The sequence below is a fragment of the Acinonyx jubatus genome, chromosome E3 (assembly GCF_027475565.1).
Source record: "Acinonyx jubatus isolate Ajub_Pintada_27869175 chromosome E3, VMU_Ajub_asm_v1.0, whole genome shotgun sequence".
In the NCBI taxonomy this organism is placed as follows: domain Eukaryota; kingdom Metazoa; phylum Chordata; class Mammalia; order Carnivora; family Felidae; genus Acinonyx; species Acinonyx jubatus.
The window spans coordinates 31,992,581-32,011,934 of NC_069398.1; the positions used below are offsets into that span (position 1 = coordinate 31,992,581).

At 46.9% G+C, this 19,354-nt stretch overlaps 1 protein-coding gene across 3 annotated transcripts in view; it reads left to right on the forward strand.

Annotated features, from left to right (window-relative positions):
• The window catches only part of RNF216 (ring finger protein 216), a 139,149-nt gene that overhangs the window by 46,597 nt on the left and 73,198 nt on the right, over positions 1-19,354 (forward strand). For all 3 annotated transcript variants that reach the window (XM_027042297.2, XM_027042298.2, XM_015082722.3), the window contains exons 9-13: positions 1,559-1,698; positions 3,149-3,199; positions 4,111-4,248; positions 5,624-5,772; positions 6,289-6,367. In XM_027042297.2, coding sequence (XP_026898098.1) covers positions 1,559-1,698; positions 3,149-3,199; positions 4,111-4,248; positions 5,624-5,772; positions 6,289-6,367 — 557 coding nt within the window. The remainder of the gene's footprint in view (positions 1-1,558; positions 1,699-3,148; positions 3,200-4,110; positions 4,249-5,623; positions 5,773-6,288; positions 6,368-19,354) is intronic.

The following is a 19,354-nucleotide window of genomic DNA, read 5'->3' on the forward strand; positions in this document are numbered from 1 at the left end:
TTCACACCTGCGTATGATTAAAACTCAGGAATTTGAGAGGAGCTTCTTCAACTTGGTAGCATCTGCAAGAAAACCTAAAGCTAATGTCCTGTTTAATGGTGAATCCTTGCCCCCTAAAATTGGGAACAGGGGAAGGATATCTTCTATTTACTGCTATTCAGCATGTACTGGAAATTATAGCTAGTGGAGTAAAGTAAACACACAGATCAGAAAGGAAGAAATAAACTGCCCCTATAAGCAGATAACGTGATTGTCTACATAGGAAACTCCAAGGATACGTCTAGAATTATTGAATAAGTTCAGTATCATTGCAGGGTACGACGTCAACCGACAAAAACCAATTGTATGCCAGAATGAGTATGTGGAAATCAAAGTTTAAAATACAATGCTATTTATAATTATTCCCCCACACCTCCAAATTAAATATTTAGGTGTAAATCTAACAAAACACTTATAAGACCTGTGTGACAAAAATTACAGAACACTGAAGAAAGAAATCAGAGGAGAAAGAAGTCAATGGAGACGTGTATTGTGTTCATGGACAGGAAGACTCCGCATAGGAAAGACATAAATCCTCCCCAAATTGATACACAAGCTTAATGTAATTCCTGTCAAAATCCCAGCAAGACTTTCTGGTGGCTACAGGCAACCTTACCCTAAAATTTACAGGGAAAGGCAAGGTACTGGAATAGCTAATTTAATTGTTAAAAAGAATGAAGTGGGGGAGAGGTATCAGGAACCTGATGTAGAAAATATTGATAAAGCAAAAGATACTATGAAGAAGAGACTTTAGTGAAAGAATAGAAGGTTTGGGTGGAATAGACAGTTTTCTGGAAAATGTAAGTTCTGAAATCCACAAAAATAAAAAACCTGAACAGGTCAATTACATGGTCTGACATCTGTCATTCTGTTGTTTTTTCTTCTAAATGTTGCTTACCATGAATGTAGGTACTACTATTTGAGCTGTTCTGTAGGAAGGTGTTCAAAGTAAAAAGTTCAAAAAGCGTTGATCAGATGCCTGGGCACCTGCCAGAATGGCTAAAATTACAGGCCGATGGCACAGGTGCTGAGGACGTGGTGTGACTGGAGCTTGCACGCATTGCCGGAGGAGGGAGAGTGTACCTTGCTTGGCACCACTGTTTGGAAAATTGGTGCTGTTTTCTGAAGCTGCAGACATGCAGCTCTATGATCCAGCACGTCCACTCCTTCACGTGTGCTCAGCTGAAGTGCAGACGTGTTCCTAACAACCCAAAACTATACACCCAACTGCCCTTGGTAGAATGGCTAATAAACTGGTATATTCGCACGGTGCAATACTGCTACGACAGGAGGAGCATAACAAGGGGGAAGAAAACATGGAAGTCAAAAAGTGCGTGGTAGGTTAGGGAACGGTAAGGGACCAAGTTTTCCCAGACGGTAGAATGTGTTCTCGAGAGTCAGAAACGCACTGCCTGAGGGTGTCGGGGGGGACTGGGCCCCAGAAGACTGGGATGGCCGCCCTGCGTTCCTAGCAACAGTTAGTTGTCTGCATGATCTTGTGTGGTCACATATCTTCCAGGTGACATAAAAATAGAAAAGAGGATGTTCTTTCTGGAAAATAAGCGGCGACATTGTAGGTCCTATGACCGGCGTGCCCTTCTTCCAGCTGTGCAGCAAGAGCAGGAGTTCTATGAGCAGAAAATCAAGGAAATGGCAGAGGTAGGAGAGTGGATTTGGGGTGTGTTTCTGGGGTTCTGGTTTGCTCTTAGGGCTTAGTATAGAATGGTCCTTTAAGGGGTGCCTGGCTGGCTCAGTTGGAAGAGCATGCGACTCTTGATCTCATGAGTTCAAGCCCCACGTTGTGGTATGCAGATTTAAAAGTCTTTTTTTTGTTGTTTTTATTTATTCAGGAGAGAGTGTGAGCTAGGGAGAAGGGCAGTGGGGGGGGGGGGGGAGAGAGAGAGAGAGAGAGAGAGAGAGAGAGAGAGAGAGAGAATGCCAAGCAAGCTCCACGCTCAGCATGGAGCCTGACACAGGGCTCAATCCCATGACCTTGGGACCATGATCTGAGTCAAAATCAAGAGTCAGACACTGAACCAACTGAGCCATCCAGGCGCCCCTACTTAAAAAGTCACTTGAAATAAGTCTATGTGGTTATGCCATTAACTTGATAAACAGCGGGGTTTTGATATGATAAATGATAAACAAGTTTGTAAGTTTTAAGGAGTTGGTTTTTTATTTGCTTTTATTTGATTTTATAAAATATTTTTAGTTCTGAAGTCAAAACTGTAAAACAAGGAACAGAGAGACCTACCTTCTGTCCTGTCCCTTCTTCCCATGACCCCTGAGTCCCTCTATATGTAACCATTATTAATAGTTTTTAGTCTGTCTTTCCTTATTTTATGTAAAAGCAGATATATTGGGAGGAGGTTGTTTTCTGTTGTTCTTGCTCTCTTACCTGGAAGGCAGCCCACTTTTCTGCCCCTTGCCTTTAAACTTAATAGTGCACCCTGCTGGTCACTGTTAGGCAAGCCAGAGATTCCCCTTTCCTTTTTAAAACCGCCTGGTGTGCAGTTTTCTGCATTACCCGTGTTAATTCGGTGATTCCTCTTGGTGGACGTTTAAGGTGTTTCCGTGGTAAAAACCCCCACGTGTACCTGATTTCCTTTCTGCCCCAGAGCGTCTTGGGGATACGTTCCTGGAAGTGCAGGTGATGAGTCAAAGGGTAATTGCTCACGTAACTTAGTCCTGTGGTGCTAGGTGTGCCCGTAGCGGTCATGTGAGCGGAGTGCCTGCGTCGCTCCAGCCATGCCGACAAAACACCGGGTCAGACTAGGTTGTGGCCCGTTCACATTACTGTTTGCTTGCGCTAGTCTTTGCTGTTCAGAAGTGTTATGTACACGGATTTTCCCTCATTCCTTCCACATTTTGAATCCGATGTAAGCAAGCTTCCCCCATATTTTCCAGTATTTGTTCGGTTTCCTTTTTTATATTTAGCTTTCTGGTGCATTTTAAATTTACTCTGAGGTAACTTTTTAAACCACTACACCGTGTAAGCGAAGAGATGATTTTTCGTAATTGAGTCCTTTTCTGTTTATGAAAGTAAATGCTAAATGCTTGTGGCATCTTTCCTAAATTGTATCTGCATGTATTATTTTTTGTTCCCCAGCATGAAGACTTTCTGCTCGCCCTGCAGATGAATGAAGAACAGTATCAAAAGGTAGTTTGAAATCCCACGCATTCATTTTTTCTGGGTATTTACGTGACCTGTTTTCTTTACGACATTTCCCGGTGGCAGATTTTGGTTCCTGTATAACCTGTTGATGTACTGACTTTGTGGTTCAACCAACTTGCAGTCAGATACTTGAACCATGGTTGGCACTCTTGATCCCAGACTGGGTCAGAATTGAAGCAGAGAGAATGACAGAATTGTTCGTCTTGAAAAACATTGCCTGGAATCCGTTAGGCTCTTAGAGGCAAATTTAGTTCTGGTGCCAAAGGGTTAGAAGGAAGCGCCGTGTCTGACCTGAGGACCAGGTGACTTGTACGCTCTCTGCTGTCCTCATGTAGCGGCCTTTTCTAGCACGGAGGGAATGGACTGGTGACTGGCTCGATCTCTACCATTAGCGAGAGGAGCAAGTTCACGGTCCTCACGGTGCCGGAGGTTCCTGCACTAGCTAGTTTCAGGGGCCGCTGCACATAGAGCTGGGGCTCAGATGCAGCCCCTCACACTCCTGCCTTCTTACAAGAGAGCAAAACCTACTTTTTGAAGCTTTTCGCAATAACATCCTTCATGCCACTTTCCCCTGACTCGTGTAATCATGTCAGCGTCGGAGAGTAGGTGTGCTCGCTCTACTGGCAACATGGGATTCCTGATACGGTAACTTTGTACAAAGGATGCCTCCCAAGAATAAAAACCCATGACGGTTCTCCCTGTCTCCGGTTATAGATTACTGTTTGTATTAGCATCTCGGGCTAGCCTTGGGGAGGAAAGAACAATTCATCATTGTTTGATGGCGTCTGAAGGTTGCTTTTTACCTCAGAACGTGTTTGGGGATGGGGGACCGTGGCCCATAGCTGCCTGTCTGCTTCCGCGCGGGGCGTCTCACGAGTGTCTCTGACGGCCCGCAGGACGGCCAGCTGATCGAGTGCCGCTGCTGCTACGGGGAGTTTCCGTTTGAGGAGCTGACGCAGTGTGCAGACGCGCACTTGTTCTGCAAAGAGTGTCTCATCAGATACGCCCAAGAGGCCGTCTTCGGATCTGGGAAGGTGAGAACATGGGACATGTCCACGCGTGCGAGGTGTTCACAGAGGATGTGACACACTTACCAGTGCACATGCCCCGTGGAATGGCCCTTTGGGGGGTGAGACAGGCTGGCGTGTGTGAGATTCCTAGGCGGTCCCTGCTTGCAGCGATGGTGTCGTAAGCGAGTGGCGTCACTCTCCGTGCCCGGTGCCCCCCTGTGCCTGCTCCAGGAGCACCTCCTTCACTCATCTTCATTTTCATAACAAAAAGCCTGAACTCAGAGGTCTTTGCAGCTATGTGAATATGTGAGAGTGTGTTGTTGGGGGTTTTTTTAATAAAATTTTTGAAGAATTTGATGGTTGCATTAAAATGAATAACTGTTGGGCGCCTGGCTGGTTCAGTCTGATGAATATGTGACTCTAGATCTTGGGCTCATGAGTTTGAGCCCCACATCGGATGTAGAGGTTACTTAAAAATAGGTAAGTAGGCTTTGAGAAAAAAAATGAATAACTGTACAAGATCATATTTCTCTGTCCAGAGTTGGTGTCTCTTGACGTTAGCATAACACGGTGTGGGAAGGAGTTTTGTCTTAATAAATACATAAAACCCAAAATTGCTTTTTGTGAATGCCTAACCAATAATCAAACCACTCAGCCTCAGTTATTCTAAAGTTGCTTGTACTTGAGTCAAGAACTGAGTAACGGGGGCAGAGCGGTGTGACAGGCAGAATGATGGCCTCCCCAGAGACGTCCATGTCCTCATCCCAGAGCCTGTGGAATGTTACCTCCATGGCACAGGGGAACTAAGGTTGCTAGTCTGGTGGCCTTGAAATGGGAGACGACCCTGCGTTATCCAGGGCGGGCCCAGTGTAATCACAGGAGTCCTTAAAAATGGATGCGAGAGCAGAAGAGGATGTGGCGTGACGTGGGAAGGACTCGGTGAGCTGCTGGTGGCTTTGAAGACAACGTCCAGGGCCCTTGGGTGCAGCTGTCCCGGAGGCCATTGTCCTTTCTCCTGGAAGAGCTCTACTCTGTACTCTCGTCAGTCCCTTGTACCACTCACCTCTGCCTCCCATGTGGTCTCAACCTCCAACCTTTTCAGGGCCTGTGGAGGGAATCCGTTCGCTTCTCACAAATCCCTCCTTTTCAGACACTGTGCCGTGTCCTTCCTCGTCACTCTCCCGTGTCCCTGTGGTTTGGACTGTGACGGGCCCTCTGGTGCCACCAGAGATGGACTTTGTAGGGTTTATTCATGCTTTCCTTATTTTGAGTGTGATCTCTTTCTTATCCACTATTTGCTTCCCGTTGAGGAATACATTGAACCACTGAGGCTTTTGTGTTTCTGAAAACTTGGTTGAGTTTTCTTTTCTTTCTTTGTCTCCTGACCTTCCAATTCTAGTCAGAGCTCAGCTGCATGGAGGGCAGTTGCACGTGTTCATTCCCAGCAAGCGAACTGGAGAAGGTGCTTCCCCAGACCGTCCTGTATAAGTACTACGAGCGGAAAGCGGAAGAAGAAGTGGCCGCCGCTTACGCTGATGAGCTTGTCAGGTGAGTCCTCTGAGTTGGAGCTTGTCATCTGTGATCTCAGTCCCCGTTCGGAAGACTGCCTAACCACTGTCACAGACGACGAAACCTCTGTAACAAAGCTGGATCTTCCAGGTTTTCTGGCAGTTTTCTCCTGAGCAGTAACAATAATTTTACTAAGGGAAGATCTGCCTTTCATGTTTGTAACCACATTCCTTGCACCTCTCATCACTTGGTTTATAGGACCGTCATTACACATGGGGTTGGGGGGCTGGGGGAGAGATGACATAGGTGTGAGGCGTTCTCACAAAGGTAGAAGGTCTGTGTTTATGGAGTGGTTTACACTGAGGCAGGACTCAGAGTGGCACCTGCATTTCCTGATAAGAGCCAGCATGATGGAGAGCCTCAGTCCATGTTTTAATTAAAAGTCAGGAGCTACAGCTGTCCCGCCGAAAACCCCATCTTCGTGGGAACGGTCACAGGGAGCCAAGTCAGGCTTCCATATTCTGAGCAATATTCCTTCTGCCGTTTTGATCGTAGGTGCCCCTCCTGTAGCTTTCCGGCCCTGTTGGACAGCGACGTGAAGAGGTTCAGCTGTCCCAATCCTCGCTGCCGAAAGGTAGGGAGGCACATGTTCTTCCGTATTCATATTTGAATTATGGTATTGCGGACAACACTAATGGCCCAGATAGTGGCTGGTTGCATGCTGACCTGTGAGCAGGATTTGTGTGCTCTGCTTTTCATGAAAGCAAATGAAGATCACCACTTGTGAATCATGCTTGACTTGGTTACAGAGAAACGGGCCACGTGTGGAATCCTGTCACAAAGCTCTGGACCCCTGTTTTATACCTTTTCCTAGGAGGGCAGATAGCTTCACGTCAAACGTGAAGGGTTTCTAGTTTCTTCTACTGGGCCAGTATTTTTCTTGATTGCTCTTTTCACTACCCTGCTGTACTCAAATACTTCCCCCGTGTGCACACATATGCGTGTACACACACACATTCTCTCTCTCCCTCTCCCTCTCTCTCCCCCTCCCTCCCTGTGGCTTTCGAAGTCCAAGTGACACTGCTTTGATTAAAGGACTGGGCATCATGGCATCCTCTCTGTCGCATCTGATTATTCACTGTTCTCAGGAGAACTGATTGTGTCGGGTGAGACCAAAGCCATCTAAGCACCTCGTGGCAGAAAATGTTTCTTCTTTTTAACTAGGCTCCTCTGTTAACTAAAAGTGTTTTAAAATGTGTCAACTATTGGGGCACCTGGGTGGCTCAGTCGGTTAAACATCCGGCTTCGGCTCAGGTCATGATCTCGCAGTTTGTGGGTTCGAGCCCCACGTTGGGCTCTGTGCTAACAGTTCAGACCCTGGAGCCTGCTTCAGATTTTGTGTCTCCTCCTCTTCTGTGCCTTTCCCACGCTCATGTTCTGTCTCTCAATAATAAATAAACGTTAAAATTTTAAAAAATAAAATAAAAATGTAAATATGTTAACTGTTTACAAACCACTTAGAGCTTTTGATAAATATGGGCAGCAACCTAGACAAGTATTTTTAAACCATTTTTCTAAAATAGCACGACCAGAGGGGCACCTGGGTGGCTCAGATAAGCGTCCACCCAGGTCTTTTTCTCAGGTTTGTGAGTTCAGGCCCTGCACTGGGCTCTGCATTGGGCTCTGCACTGGGCATGGAGCCTACTTTCAAAAAGAAAATAGCATGACAAGAGTTGAACATTATAATATCTCTGCCTTATGGGAGAGGGGAGAAATGAAAGTAGTCATTGGAAAAGGAGGAAGAAACTAAACTAATGGACGAAACTTTATTCCCTTTGTTTTCAGCATTCACATTTCTGTGTAAAATCTGAATGCGTTCTTAGAACTGATGTGTCCATGTAATAATTTATCCCCACTGCAGGCTGTTGCTATAACAGTTGTCCCAATAGTCTCCGGCTTTTGGAACTAAGCGTAGTACCTGTCTGCCCTGTGTGCTTCCCATGCACCCAGCACCAGAATGCCTGGGGAGGCCCCAGTAGCCAAGGGAAGGAAAGGTAGGGGTGTGGGGGGAAGTGAAGATGTTGGAATAGTCTAGGTCTGAGGAACAGTAGCATACTGAAGGCTTACAGACGTAGGTGGGGTCAGGCCATGCAGGCCTGGAGCACCAGTAAGAGAGGGGGGACAAAGGGACAGGTAACAGGGAGGTCTCTCTGGCTGTTGTGTAGTCCAGGTGAAAGATGCACATTACTGCCACCAACTGTGGAGTCTCCATGAATTGCCTAAGGTGGAGCTGGGAACTGCACTTCCTGATAGAATTCCAAATTAGACCCTGCCAATAAAAGTGTTCATACACAATTTGGAAGACTGAAGGTACAGCCATTATTCTCCAAAGACAGTTACGCTCATGTGTCTGACAGTGTCCTGTGAGTGTCTTGAGAACATCCAACCTGAGATGTGAGTGAAAGTCTCCCAGTGGCTTTTAAGATCTGAAGCAGAGGGGCGTCTGGGTGGCTCAGTCAGTTAAGCTTCCGGCTCCCGATCTCAGCTCAAGTCGCAATCTCAGGGTCATGAGTTCAAGCCCCATGTTGGACTCCACACTAGGCATGAAGCCTACTCTTAAAGGATCTGATGCAGAAACATCAAATATTCCGCTTCCTTTCTGTGGAAGGGATATACGTGCCCTGTTGAACTTGGAGGTGGTCATGTAACTTCTTTTGGTCAATGAAATGCCAGTCTGGATGAAGTCAGTCACTTGCAGGAAAAGTGGTCAAGACATGATTTGGGGTAATGTCAAGAAGATGGCACAGTCAGCAGCCTCAGACCCTCCCCCTCCCCCCCCACCCCCCTCCCCCCCCGAAACGCTGATGAGCAGTACACAGACCAGTTCCCTTTGGGAGAAATTTAGAAACCAGTTAAGAGGTTCCCTCATTCCAAACTTTGCAAAGCCAGCTGTATTAAAGCCTGTGGGAACATTCATGGAACTCTGTTGCCAGAGCCACTCCCACCTGCACATCCAGGAAACCCCTAAATCCTAGCTTCCCCCCTGGAGGGGGGAAAGGAAAGACTGGAGCTTATATCTGGCATCCAGACTTCTTGGGCAGCTACCCAAGGGGCTGGCTTCTGTCTTTCCTGAATCTAAGCACTGACAGGAAGGGGCACCAGGTTGGAGGCTGCTGCGAACAGAGGCAACGTTTTATTTACTTACTACGTTTTATTTATTTATTTACTTTTTAAGTTTTTCAGTGTTTTGTTTTTGAGAGAGAGAGAGAGAGAGAGAGAGAGACAGGGCATGAACAGGGGAGGGACAGAGAGGGAGGGAGACACAGAATTCTAAGGAGGCTTCGGGATGTCAGCACAGAGTCCGAACTCACAAACCATGAGATCGTGACCTGAGCCGAAGTTGGATGCTTCATCAGCTGAGCCACCCAAGCACCCTAATTTTATTTTTTTTTAATTTAAGTAGCTCTGTGCCCAACATGGGGCTTGAAGTCACGACCCCTAGATCAAGAATTGGATGCTCTACCGAATGAACCACCCAGGCACCCCCAAAGGCAGTATTTTAAACTAGCATACGCTCCTGTACCTTTGCCCTTCCCCTCAACTTAGTGTGGAAAGAACTAGAGAAAAACTGCCAACTTCTGGCTTCTCCCCGGGAATAGGGAAAGAGTTGGAACGTGTGTCCAGTCTTCCGGCTTTTGGGAGTACTGTCTACAGGACTGGTTGTTGTCTCGCCGGACTCAGAGCACTGACGGGATCCTGCATGCTCTAGATGCCTGGATGCCTCTGAGAACACAGGAGAGCCGAGAGGCTGGCTACCACCCCAGAGGACCCACAGTTCACACAGATAGAGGCAGAGGCTGATACAGCTTGGCAGCTTCTCCCTCAGGGAAAGGAAGAGTGGAGCATGTACCCAGTTTCTAGCTTCTTGGGGAAGGAGGTTTTTTAAGGGACTTGCCGAGCTCAGCATTGATGAGACCCACCGTACTCCAGATGCCCAGGAACCGCGGAGAACGAGAAGGAGCTGGACAGTTTACACCAGCTCCAGAGAACCTGCAGTACCATAGACAGACACCAGAGGGAGAACGAAATTGCAGGCTCACGAATAAGGAAGCTGTGAAACTTCTCAAATTGGGAATTCACGCTTAATTCCAGAGAAGACATATCCTCAGTAACAGCTCCCAGAATCTCTAGCTAGGCTGATTGGTGAAGGTCTTTCCCTGCACAAAGCCAGTGTGTAAAGACTGGGAGAGGTGACTGTTGCTTAAAATGTGTAGATCCTACCACACAGTAACAAGGCACAAGAAAAACATGGTCCAACCAAAGGGACAAAGTAGATCTCCAGAAAGGACCCTGTAGAAAGGGAGGTATGAGAATTACATGACAAAGAATTCAAAATAATCATAAAGCTGTTAAACAAGCTCAGGAAAATGATACGTGAACAAAATGGGAGTATCAACAAAGAGAAAATATAGAGAAGAATCCCAACAAAATTTGGAGCTGAAGAGTATAGTAACTGATGGACAATTTCACTACAGGGATTCAGTATCCAGTTTGACTAAACAGAAGAAAGAATTAGTGAACTCAAAGACAAGTCATTTGAAATTACTTAGAAGAGCAAAAAGAAAAAAAAATGAACAAGGAAAGCTTAAGAGACAAATGCGAGGGACACCATCAAGTGAAACAGTGTATATCTTATAAGAGTTTCAGAAGGAGAAGGGAGAAAAAGACAGAAAGCTTATTTGAAAAAATAATGGCCAGGGGGCGCCTCAGTGGCTCAGTCGGCTAAGGGCCCAACCTTCGGCTCAGGTCATGATCTCGTGGTTTGTGAGTTCGAGCCCCGCTTCAGGCTCTGTGCTGACAGCTCAGAGCCTGGAGTCTGCTTTGGATTCTGTGTCTCCCTCTCTCTCTCTCTCCTTCCCCCACTCCTGCTTTGTCTCTATCTCTCTCTCAAAAATAAACGTTAAAAAATTGTTTAAACATGAACAAAGGACTCGAATAGACAGTTTTTCGGGGCGCCTGGGTGGCGCAGTTGGTTAGGCGTCCGACTTCAGCTCAGGTCACGATCTCGCGGTCCGTGAGTTCGAGCCCCACGTCGGGCTCTGGGCTGATGGCTCAGAGCCTGGAGCCTGTTTCCGATTCTGTGTCTCCCTCTCTCTCTGCCCCTCCCCCGTTCATGCTCTGTCTCTCTCTGTCCCCCAAAAAAAAAAAAAAAAAAGACAGTGTTTCAAAGAAGACGTACAAATGGCCAACAGGTGTATGAAAAGGTACTCAACATAACTAATCATCAGGGAAATGCAAATCAAAACCCCAGTGAGATCACTTCACATCTACTGGGATGTACACTCTCACAAAAAGGAAAAAGAAAATGACAAGTGTTGACAAAGATGTGCAGAAATGTAAACCATTGTGCGTTGTTAATGGGCGTGTAAAACAGTACATCCCTGTGGAAAACAGCATGGGGTGTCCTCAGAAAATTAAAAATAGGGGCGCCTGGCTTGCTCAGTTGATGAAGCATGTGACTCTTGATCATGGGGTAGTAAGTTTGAGCCTCGTGTGTGGAGATTACTTAATAAAGTCTTTGCAAAATTAAAAATAAAGCTACCATATAATCTAGGAATCTTACTGCTGAGTATTTGTCCTAAAAAATTAGAAACAGGATCTTGAAGAGATATTTGTACTCCTGTTTATTGCATTATTGTTCACGGTAGCCAAGATCCGGAAACAACCTAAATGTCCATCCATGGATGAATGGCTAAAGGAGATATCTATCCATACAATGGAATGTTATTCAGGTTTTTTAGAAAAAACAAGTCCTGGGGTGCCTGGGTGGCTCAGTCAGTTGAGCATCCAGCTCTTGATTTCGGCTCAGAGTTGTGAGATCAAGCCTCGCGGGGCTCTGCATCGGGCTCCCCACTGAGTGTGGAGCCTTCTCAAGATTCCCTCCCTCCCTCCCTCCCTTTGCTCCTCAAGTGCACATGAGCTCTCTCTCCAAAAAACAAAGAAATCCTGTCATGCTACAACATGAGCAAACCTTGAAAATACTATACTAGTGAGACAAGCCCATCACAGAAGGACAAATACTGTAGGATTCCACCTACTGGAGGTGTAGTCCCTTGCAGAAGCGGAAAGTAGAATGGTGGCTCCAGAGGCGGCGGGGGGGGGGGGGGGGGTTGGAAGCTGCCGTGCGGTGGGTATAAAATTTCAGTCACGCAAGATGCACACGTTCTAGAGGCCTGCTATGCAACAGTGCACACGCAGTTAGCGATACCGTACTGTACACTGTAAGATTTGTTAATAGGATTTCACTTGTTTGGTTTTTTTTAAACACAATAGAGAGAGATCTAATGGTTTGTTGTCTCTTTTCCTTCTGCCAAGATGGACATGTAGAAATAAGTCTCTCTCTTGAGCTACCGGAGTTTGAATTTATTCCCACCAGCATGACTTAACACGTCTGGACCAATACAGATCATGACTATGAGTATGGAGACTATGAGTATGGGGAAAAAGAGCAGATTTGAAAGATAATGGCGAGATAGGATTCGAAGAAGATATTCTGACTGTGGGGGTAGGGAGAAGTCCAGATGACTCACTTCTCTGGTTTAGTCCACTAAGTGGGTGATGATGCTATTCACACACAATTGAAAATAGAAGAGAAAGAGATTCCAGGAGAGAAGGTTAATTCTGTTTTGGGAAGGCGGAGTTTTGAGGATGGGGAGATTGAGTATGTGCATGTTTTGCTAATGCCTGGCACGTGGTAGGTGCTCGGGAATTACTTGCACAGTGCTAGAGTCGGGAACATGAGGTGAGAGCTAAGCTAGAGGAAAATCTGGGGAGTCAGGAGTAAGAAGCATTGAAAGGAGGGAGCCCCGGGACAGGGAACGCAGCTGGGAATACAGCAGGCCTGCGGTGGGGCATTTAGGAAGTAGGTGACCGAGTTAGGAAATGTTGCTAGCATTTGATTTAGGATCTCTTCAGATGCATAGGTGAGTTTGGGGAAATTATTATCTTTAAAGTGGTGAGTCCTGCTAACTTCAAAGTAGGTATTTCCATTTATGCAGATCTTTTCACGTCCCTTGGTAACGTTTTCCAGTAAAGAAAGTGCATCAGAAGGCAGGCGTTATCAATTACAGTGTCCTTCAGCAGAACTTGACCCACCCCTGCAGGTGATAGCATGCGCCTTCGCCTTAGAGACGCGCTCTCTGCCACTGGGGTGAGGTCTGCAGAGGTTGGCCCACCATGGAAAATAAAGTGAAAACTGTCTCTTGGGAACCTGCACCCAGGAGAGCTTACCATTAGGACCAACCTGGTCCATTCTTATCAAGCGCTATGGAGAGTCACCACTAGGTGGCACTGATACTCCACGAGGAAGGGTTTTCTCTGGAGCATTTCAAAAGTATGTCAGTCAGCAAGACACCGTCTCCTAAACAGAATTGACAGTATTCTTTTGGGCTTAGTACCAAAGCAAATCAGTATGTGCATTCAGAATGTAACCTCAAAGATGTCAGTGTTTTTAGAACATACGCTTTGACCTTTAGACTTACACAAATTATCTTTATGATGTTTCTTTTCAACTAGGTGGCTAAACAAACCGTTCATCCTTGAAGGTTGCTAATGTTTAAGAAATGAGCCACAAACTGATTCTGGCCCACATGAGACTAAGGGCATCTGCTTCCTCATTGCAGCATCTTTGCCAGTAATCTAAACTCCGGTTAGATTTCCAGGAACTTGTCATTCTGAGATGAGGCGTTTATATTAATGCATTATCTAGACGGGGGCTTGAATGCCTGGACTCATTCCTCCAAAATCCCTGAAGAGAATGAGATCCTGTATCTTTGATGAAATGGAGAGAGAGTCTTTGTCTCATTGATATGATGGAATGCTTTTGTCCAGGCCCTTAGCGCCCTGTGTGTTTTCAGATAAAGGATTCATCAGTTTGTTTTCAGCATGCTGCTTTTAGGAGTGAATTGGATGTTTGGTGTGGGACTGCTGAGTGTTAGATAAAAGGAGATTTCAAAGCGATGCTCCTGGAATATTTATTCCCTGTTGAGTCCTTCTGTACCTTCCCAGAACCATAGATTTGTTCCATAAATTCAGAGGTTTGTAGGTAGAACTTTCCAGAATGGTAGCCAGGGCCACAAGGTGGAGGTTTGAGAATATTCAGGAAGTAAGTGCTCAAGAAGGGAGACCTATCAGGCCATGAGACTTCAGTCCACAGAACTGTGAAGGACACCTGGTTTGGTGTCCCTTAGTGAGGCTAAGAGGGTGAGTGTGGCTGTGCAAACACTCGTCTGTTCCCAGTGTCACATGTCTTTGTTTCCCTGTCTCTTTCTTGCATTCTTTTCCTATGTCTCTCATCTCTCTTCCCTACACATCTTTTTCTACCCTTTCTAGGCCCTGTCCTATCCTTTGTAGCTTTCAGTGTTATTGATTGACTCTGTAGCAGTGAAATCCAACCAAAATTCACATCTGCAGTGAGCCAGTTTGTTGCTAAAAAACAGGCATCTGCAGCCGCCTACAGTAGCTGAATGGCTGCGTGAAGAGCATGTCAATGAGCCTGGCCCAGCTGTCAGTGCCAGGGTGGCTCCAGCTGTGACAGTGGACGGTTGGCACTTATTAGCAGCACTATAATTTGAGCCCCAGCCAGTCAACTGACTCTTGTGCTGAGCACAGGCATTTACATTTATCTAGATGTGAATGAAGCTTGATCCTCTTGTTCCCACTACTAGGGAGGATCTTTATTCAGGAAGTTATGTTGACAAGAACCGAATGTTTGGGTAACAAAAGGATTTTTTAAGTTCCAGAGTGAGGGCTCATTCACTGGCGTGGAAGTCCATGTTGCATGATGCGAGTCCACACAGGGAGTGGGGTGGGGTGGGAATTCCCTCTCGGGGGAGGTGGCCTGCCCCTGCTCGCAAGGTGAGTCACTTCCTTCCGAGGGTTCTCGCTGAATAGCTTAAGACCTCGGGCTGCAGTGGTGCGCAGGCATGCTGGGTAGGTGCCTCACAGGACTCCGGCATTCCCCACAGCTGCCCTACCAAGTGGCCACGGAGGTGTGGAGTCGGGTGACAATATCGCCCAGTGGCGAGAACCCAGAGGGAGGCCTCCCCACCTCAGACACGATCCCAGAGGGGATCCCAGGCGGCATCCGTGTCAGCCGCCCTCCCGTCAAGCACGGAGCAGAGCTGGCATCATGGCAGTGAGGTTTCAGGATTTAATCCTATGTTGAACTTAATATTTTTGTCATTTTCCGCTTTTTAAAGTTCCTCATAGCAAACAGCATAGTGAATCTGTTCGTCATAGGCTGCTTGATCCTTGAAAAATTTTGGTTGATAATTACACTTCATTATTTGACATCTTAACACATCTAACAACGATTAGAGAGTTTGGTTCTTCCAGTGGGTGTGCGTGCGTGTTTGTGTGTTCCCGAGAAGAATAAAAATACAGAAGGTAAATATTGCTTACCTCTTTCCTCCCCTGCCTTCCCAGTAAAAGTCCTGTAAATGCCATATCTGCTGTTGTTTGCAGCACTTACTTGAAAGGGAGGTAGATTTCTATCTGAGAGGAGGAAAGGTAATGATATGTACACGTATATTTACACACACATGGGCTAAATGAAAAGGCCGGTATGAATAAAACATTTGTTTTTGTTTCCCCTTAGCCCCACAGGAGTAGTTTTTACTCCTACAGTTCATCCTTTTTATCCCTTGATCATGGGCACCGAATGGTGAAAACAGCAGCCTGTCCCCCTTGGCCTTAGAGGAGGCTGGTAAGTGGGCACGGGCAGCGCTGCCATGGCTGCCCCTCAGGAGGGCTGGCACGGCCCTCGCATTCCTCCCCTGAAGCACAAGGCTTGACTGCAGCCCCTCCCCCAGGTAGTGGAGTGCATTTCAGAGCCCGGCGGTCCAGACAGGCTGAAGTGTCCATGTGGACTTGGTATTTGCCTGTCTCCTTGACCTGCAGGAGGTGGGCATGGGCATTACTATGTCTTGCTCCCAGAGAACATTCCAGTGCTTCTTTTCTCGCCCATTGAAACTGCTCTAGATGGTTAAAATGTTGCCATCTTCCAGGAGGCCAGTCACACAGCTTCTTGTTCCCAGGCTTTGTGTTCCTCCTCTGTCAGCATAGCTTGGAACAGGCGCTTTTGCTGGGCTTTATTACTAAGCTCGCTGTTTGGAGATTCTTTCAGAAACAGTTATACGAGAGGCATTCGTTGATGTGCTGCTCTGGATCCAGCACTGTGCTGGGTGTGGTGAGGCCGTAGACCCCGAGGTGCCCGTGGCTGTCGCCTGCACTGCGGCTCAGGAGACAGTCTGGCGCAGTGGTTAAGACCAGGGATTTTGATGTTAAATCGGCTCATGCTTTCATTCCAACTCTTCCACTTCTTGACTTTGTGACTTAGGGTAAATACGTCCCCTCCCCGAGCCATGGTTCTTTAATCTGTGAAACGAGAACGGCCGTGTGTCCTAAAGCAGGGGCCCAGGAGTAAACGGCGTGATGCAGGTGAAGCGCTCGCTCCAGAGTCTGGCACTTCTTAGGTCAGGAAACAACAGCTGCCGCACAAGGAAGGGGGAGACTGATGCCAGCAGTGAGCGTGTGCAGGTGAGGAGTTCCTAGAAAGGAGGAGCTTCTCCCAGGTTTGTAAAATGTCCGCCACCACCAGAGGGTGGGATTCCCCTGAAATGGGTAGATGTGAAGTCCCTTGGGGGACCCACAAATGACTCCTTGCATACCTAGTTTTTCAAATCATGTACTCAGAAAACTCTTTTCTTACTAGCATGCCACTGTGGAAAGGGGATGGGTTTTTTTAAGCTAAATTTTGTCCTGATACATTCTGGAAGAAATGACTGCTGTCGCTTGAGCCTGCGTTGTTCAAGTTCAGAGAGGGACCTGTGCTACCCTGGGGAGAGCTGTGTCCTAATGAAGGCTACCTGTGGGTCTGTTCTGTCAGTCTCAGTTGCTTGGTCCACAGCACTGGTTTGTCCCTCCTCTTGAGTTTCTTGTGGTGGTGGTGGTGGTAGTGGTGGTGGTGTTATTCCTATTTGAAAAAACTGGCATCCCAGGGAATAATATTCAAAGAGATGAGTGTAGGATGGACCTAGAAAAACGATTGTACATTTTGCTAGAGAAGTCAGAATTAGTCACAAAGTAAAGATAAAAATCCATGGTTTGTCTCCATGACTCATTGGGTATGTTTTTTGTCTTCCTGGGAAGGTACTGATCTTGGGGTGTTGACTGCCCCACGTACTGCCAGTGCAGCAGGCAGGCCTAGAGGTCAGGGCTGCTCACCTTTCACTGACCTTGGAGTGAAAAGACATCCCTCCTTGTCTCTCTTTGGTGTCTTGGTTTCTAATAAGATGCGTTATCTGTAGTATATAAAGAGAGAGACTGAATTTTTAACAGATTTGTATGGGCACTTACTAAAATTGAAACTCTGACCCCTTTCTCACGGTTTTTGTGGCCACCATGAGCCATTGCGTATCAGGCTCTCCACAGTCTAACCCTGTTCACAAACCATAGGGGGACTGTAAGTTTTCAGTGCCTGTCTTTCTGGAAACTACACATTATTTGTTTAGTGCCTTTATATGTTTTGTTAAAATAACTTAATGGCTTTTTTGCGTGTGCCTCATCAGAGGAGAGATGCATTTTGATTCAGAGTCTTCAGAAATCTCACGTTAAAAATCTCTCAAGAATTGGGGTGCCTGGGTGGCTCAGTTGGTTAAGTGTCCAACTTCGGCCCACGTCATGATCGCGTGGTTTGTGGGTTCAAGCCCCACATCATCGGGCTCTGTGCTGACGGCTTGGAGCCTGGAGCTTGCTTCGGATTCTGTGTGTGTGTGTGTGTGTGTGTGTGTTGTGTGTGTGTCTCTCTCTCTCTCTCTCTCTGACCCGTCCCCTGCTCACGCTCTGTATGTCTGTCAAAAATAAATAAACATTAAAAAAAATTTTTTTTTTTAAATCCCTCAAGAATTGATGTCTACAAAATGTCATTTTATAGTCATTTGCTGCCTTTTTGTCTAATTGCTAATTGTGTGACCCGGTGTCAGCATTTTAATTTGTTTTAGTGGTTCTGGCTGCAGTGTCCTTGAAGGAGTGTGTGCATGCATCACACGTGTTTGCGTGTATGTGCATGTGTGCTGTGTGTGTGTTGTGGAGCACAGAGCCTTCGTGTGCCCTCTTTGCATTCTCGGCACAGAGCACTGAGGGCTTCCAGCCTTGCAGGTAGGAGAGAAATGGTTGCTATGGTGACAACACAAGCGTGAAAACACCCCATCTCCCCGTGGGTGTCTGTGTCAGGGAGGAGGCGTGGGGGCACGGGAGGCGGGAGCAAAGAGGAAGGCTTAAAGCACGGAGCGGAGCCGTCACAGGGTGGGATTTCTCATGTGTGCCGCTGGACTCAAGGTCATTTTCCTGTCGCTGTGGAGTAACTAAGCATTGAGCATGGCGTTTTACTCTTTGGTGTCCTCTCTGACTTTGAGACAAACATACAGAGAATGAGGAGGGCCTCTGTCACCTCTCTAGTCCCCAGAGGCCGCATGGCTTTCTCCCAGACCATGTTTAGAAACGCGTGCCTGTCTGTGGGCCAGTTTACCGTTCTACGTGGGATGAACCGCCCAGACCCAGAACCCATTGCCCTTCGTCTCCACTGTCACAGGCTAAAGAGCCAGCCCTGCCAGCCCATGAAACTGAAGGGCAGCTTGTGTGCTCTGTATCTGCATTACGTACTGATGCGCCTTGAGAAAACGGGCACAGAATGACCTTGGTGACTAGGATCAGCGCTGAGAAACGGTCCAGTCGGCTGCGGTTGGGGAAGAAGCACACCCACAAGCTGTTGTGCCATTCTGCCAGAAAGTTCGCGCAGGTGCTCAGGGCCCTTTGAGATGGGGGTCGGCTCCCTAGTTCGACAGGCAGATGCCGAGCAGCCTGCCAGCAGAGCTCCAGCCGACAGCCTCTCAGGGATTTTCTGCTCCTCGTCTCTCCAGAGTCACAGCTAGCAAGTGACAACATCAGGAGTCAAATCCAAGGCTGCCTTCCTCACTGTTCTGTGGTTTTAGGTGTGATTTGGGTATGGTTGGCCAGTTTTAACACTCCTTTCTTATCTTTTGGTGATACAAACCGAAATGCTTACAAATGAAAGGATATGTCGTCTGGGGTTTACCTTAAAATTACACTGGGTGAGAGAGGACGGGAGAGTAGATGGGGTACAGAAAGCAGATTGGCCCTGAGCTGATCATTATTAAACCTGAGTGATGGGCATGTGGGGATCCATCACTCATGTTTATTGCCTACTTTTTTATATATTTAAATTTTTTCATAACGAAGTTAATTTTAAAAATACTGCATTTTAAAAATCTGATTTCACTTGACTTTTCTGTATCTGTGCTCTTACCTACTTTGTTCCTTTGAGGGCCTCTCAGTCTTGGGAACTGGAAAGACCCTTAATCGGATGTCCAGTTCTGTGGCATTGTCACTTTTTTAAGAGATTAGGAAAATGTGTAGGAAACTGTCAAAAGCTTTTTGTGGGAAGGTGTGAAAGGGCCCCTCCTCCTGGAAGGAGGAGGGAGGAGCAGGGGAGAGGGTCTCTATTTGTACAAGATTCTTCCGTAGGAGTGGTAGTGACCTG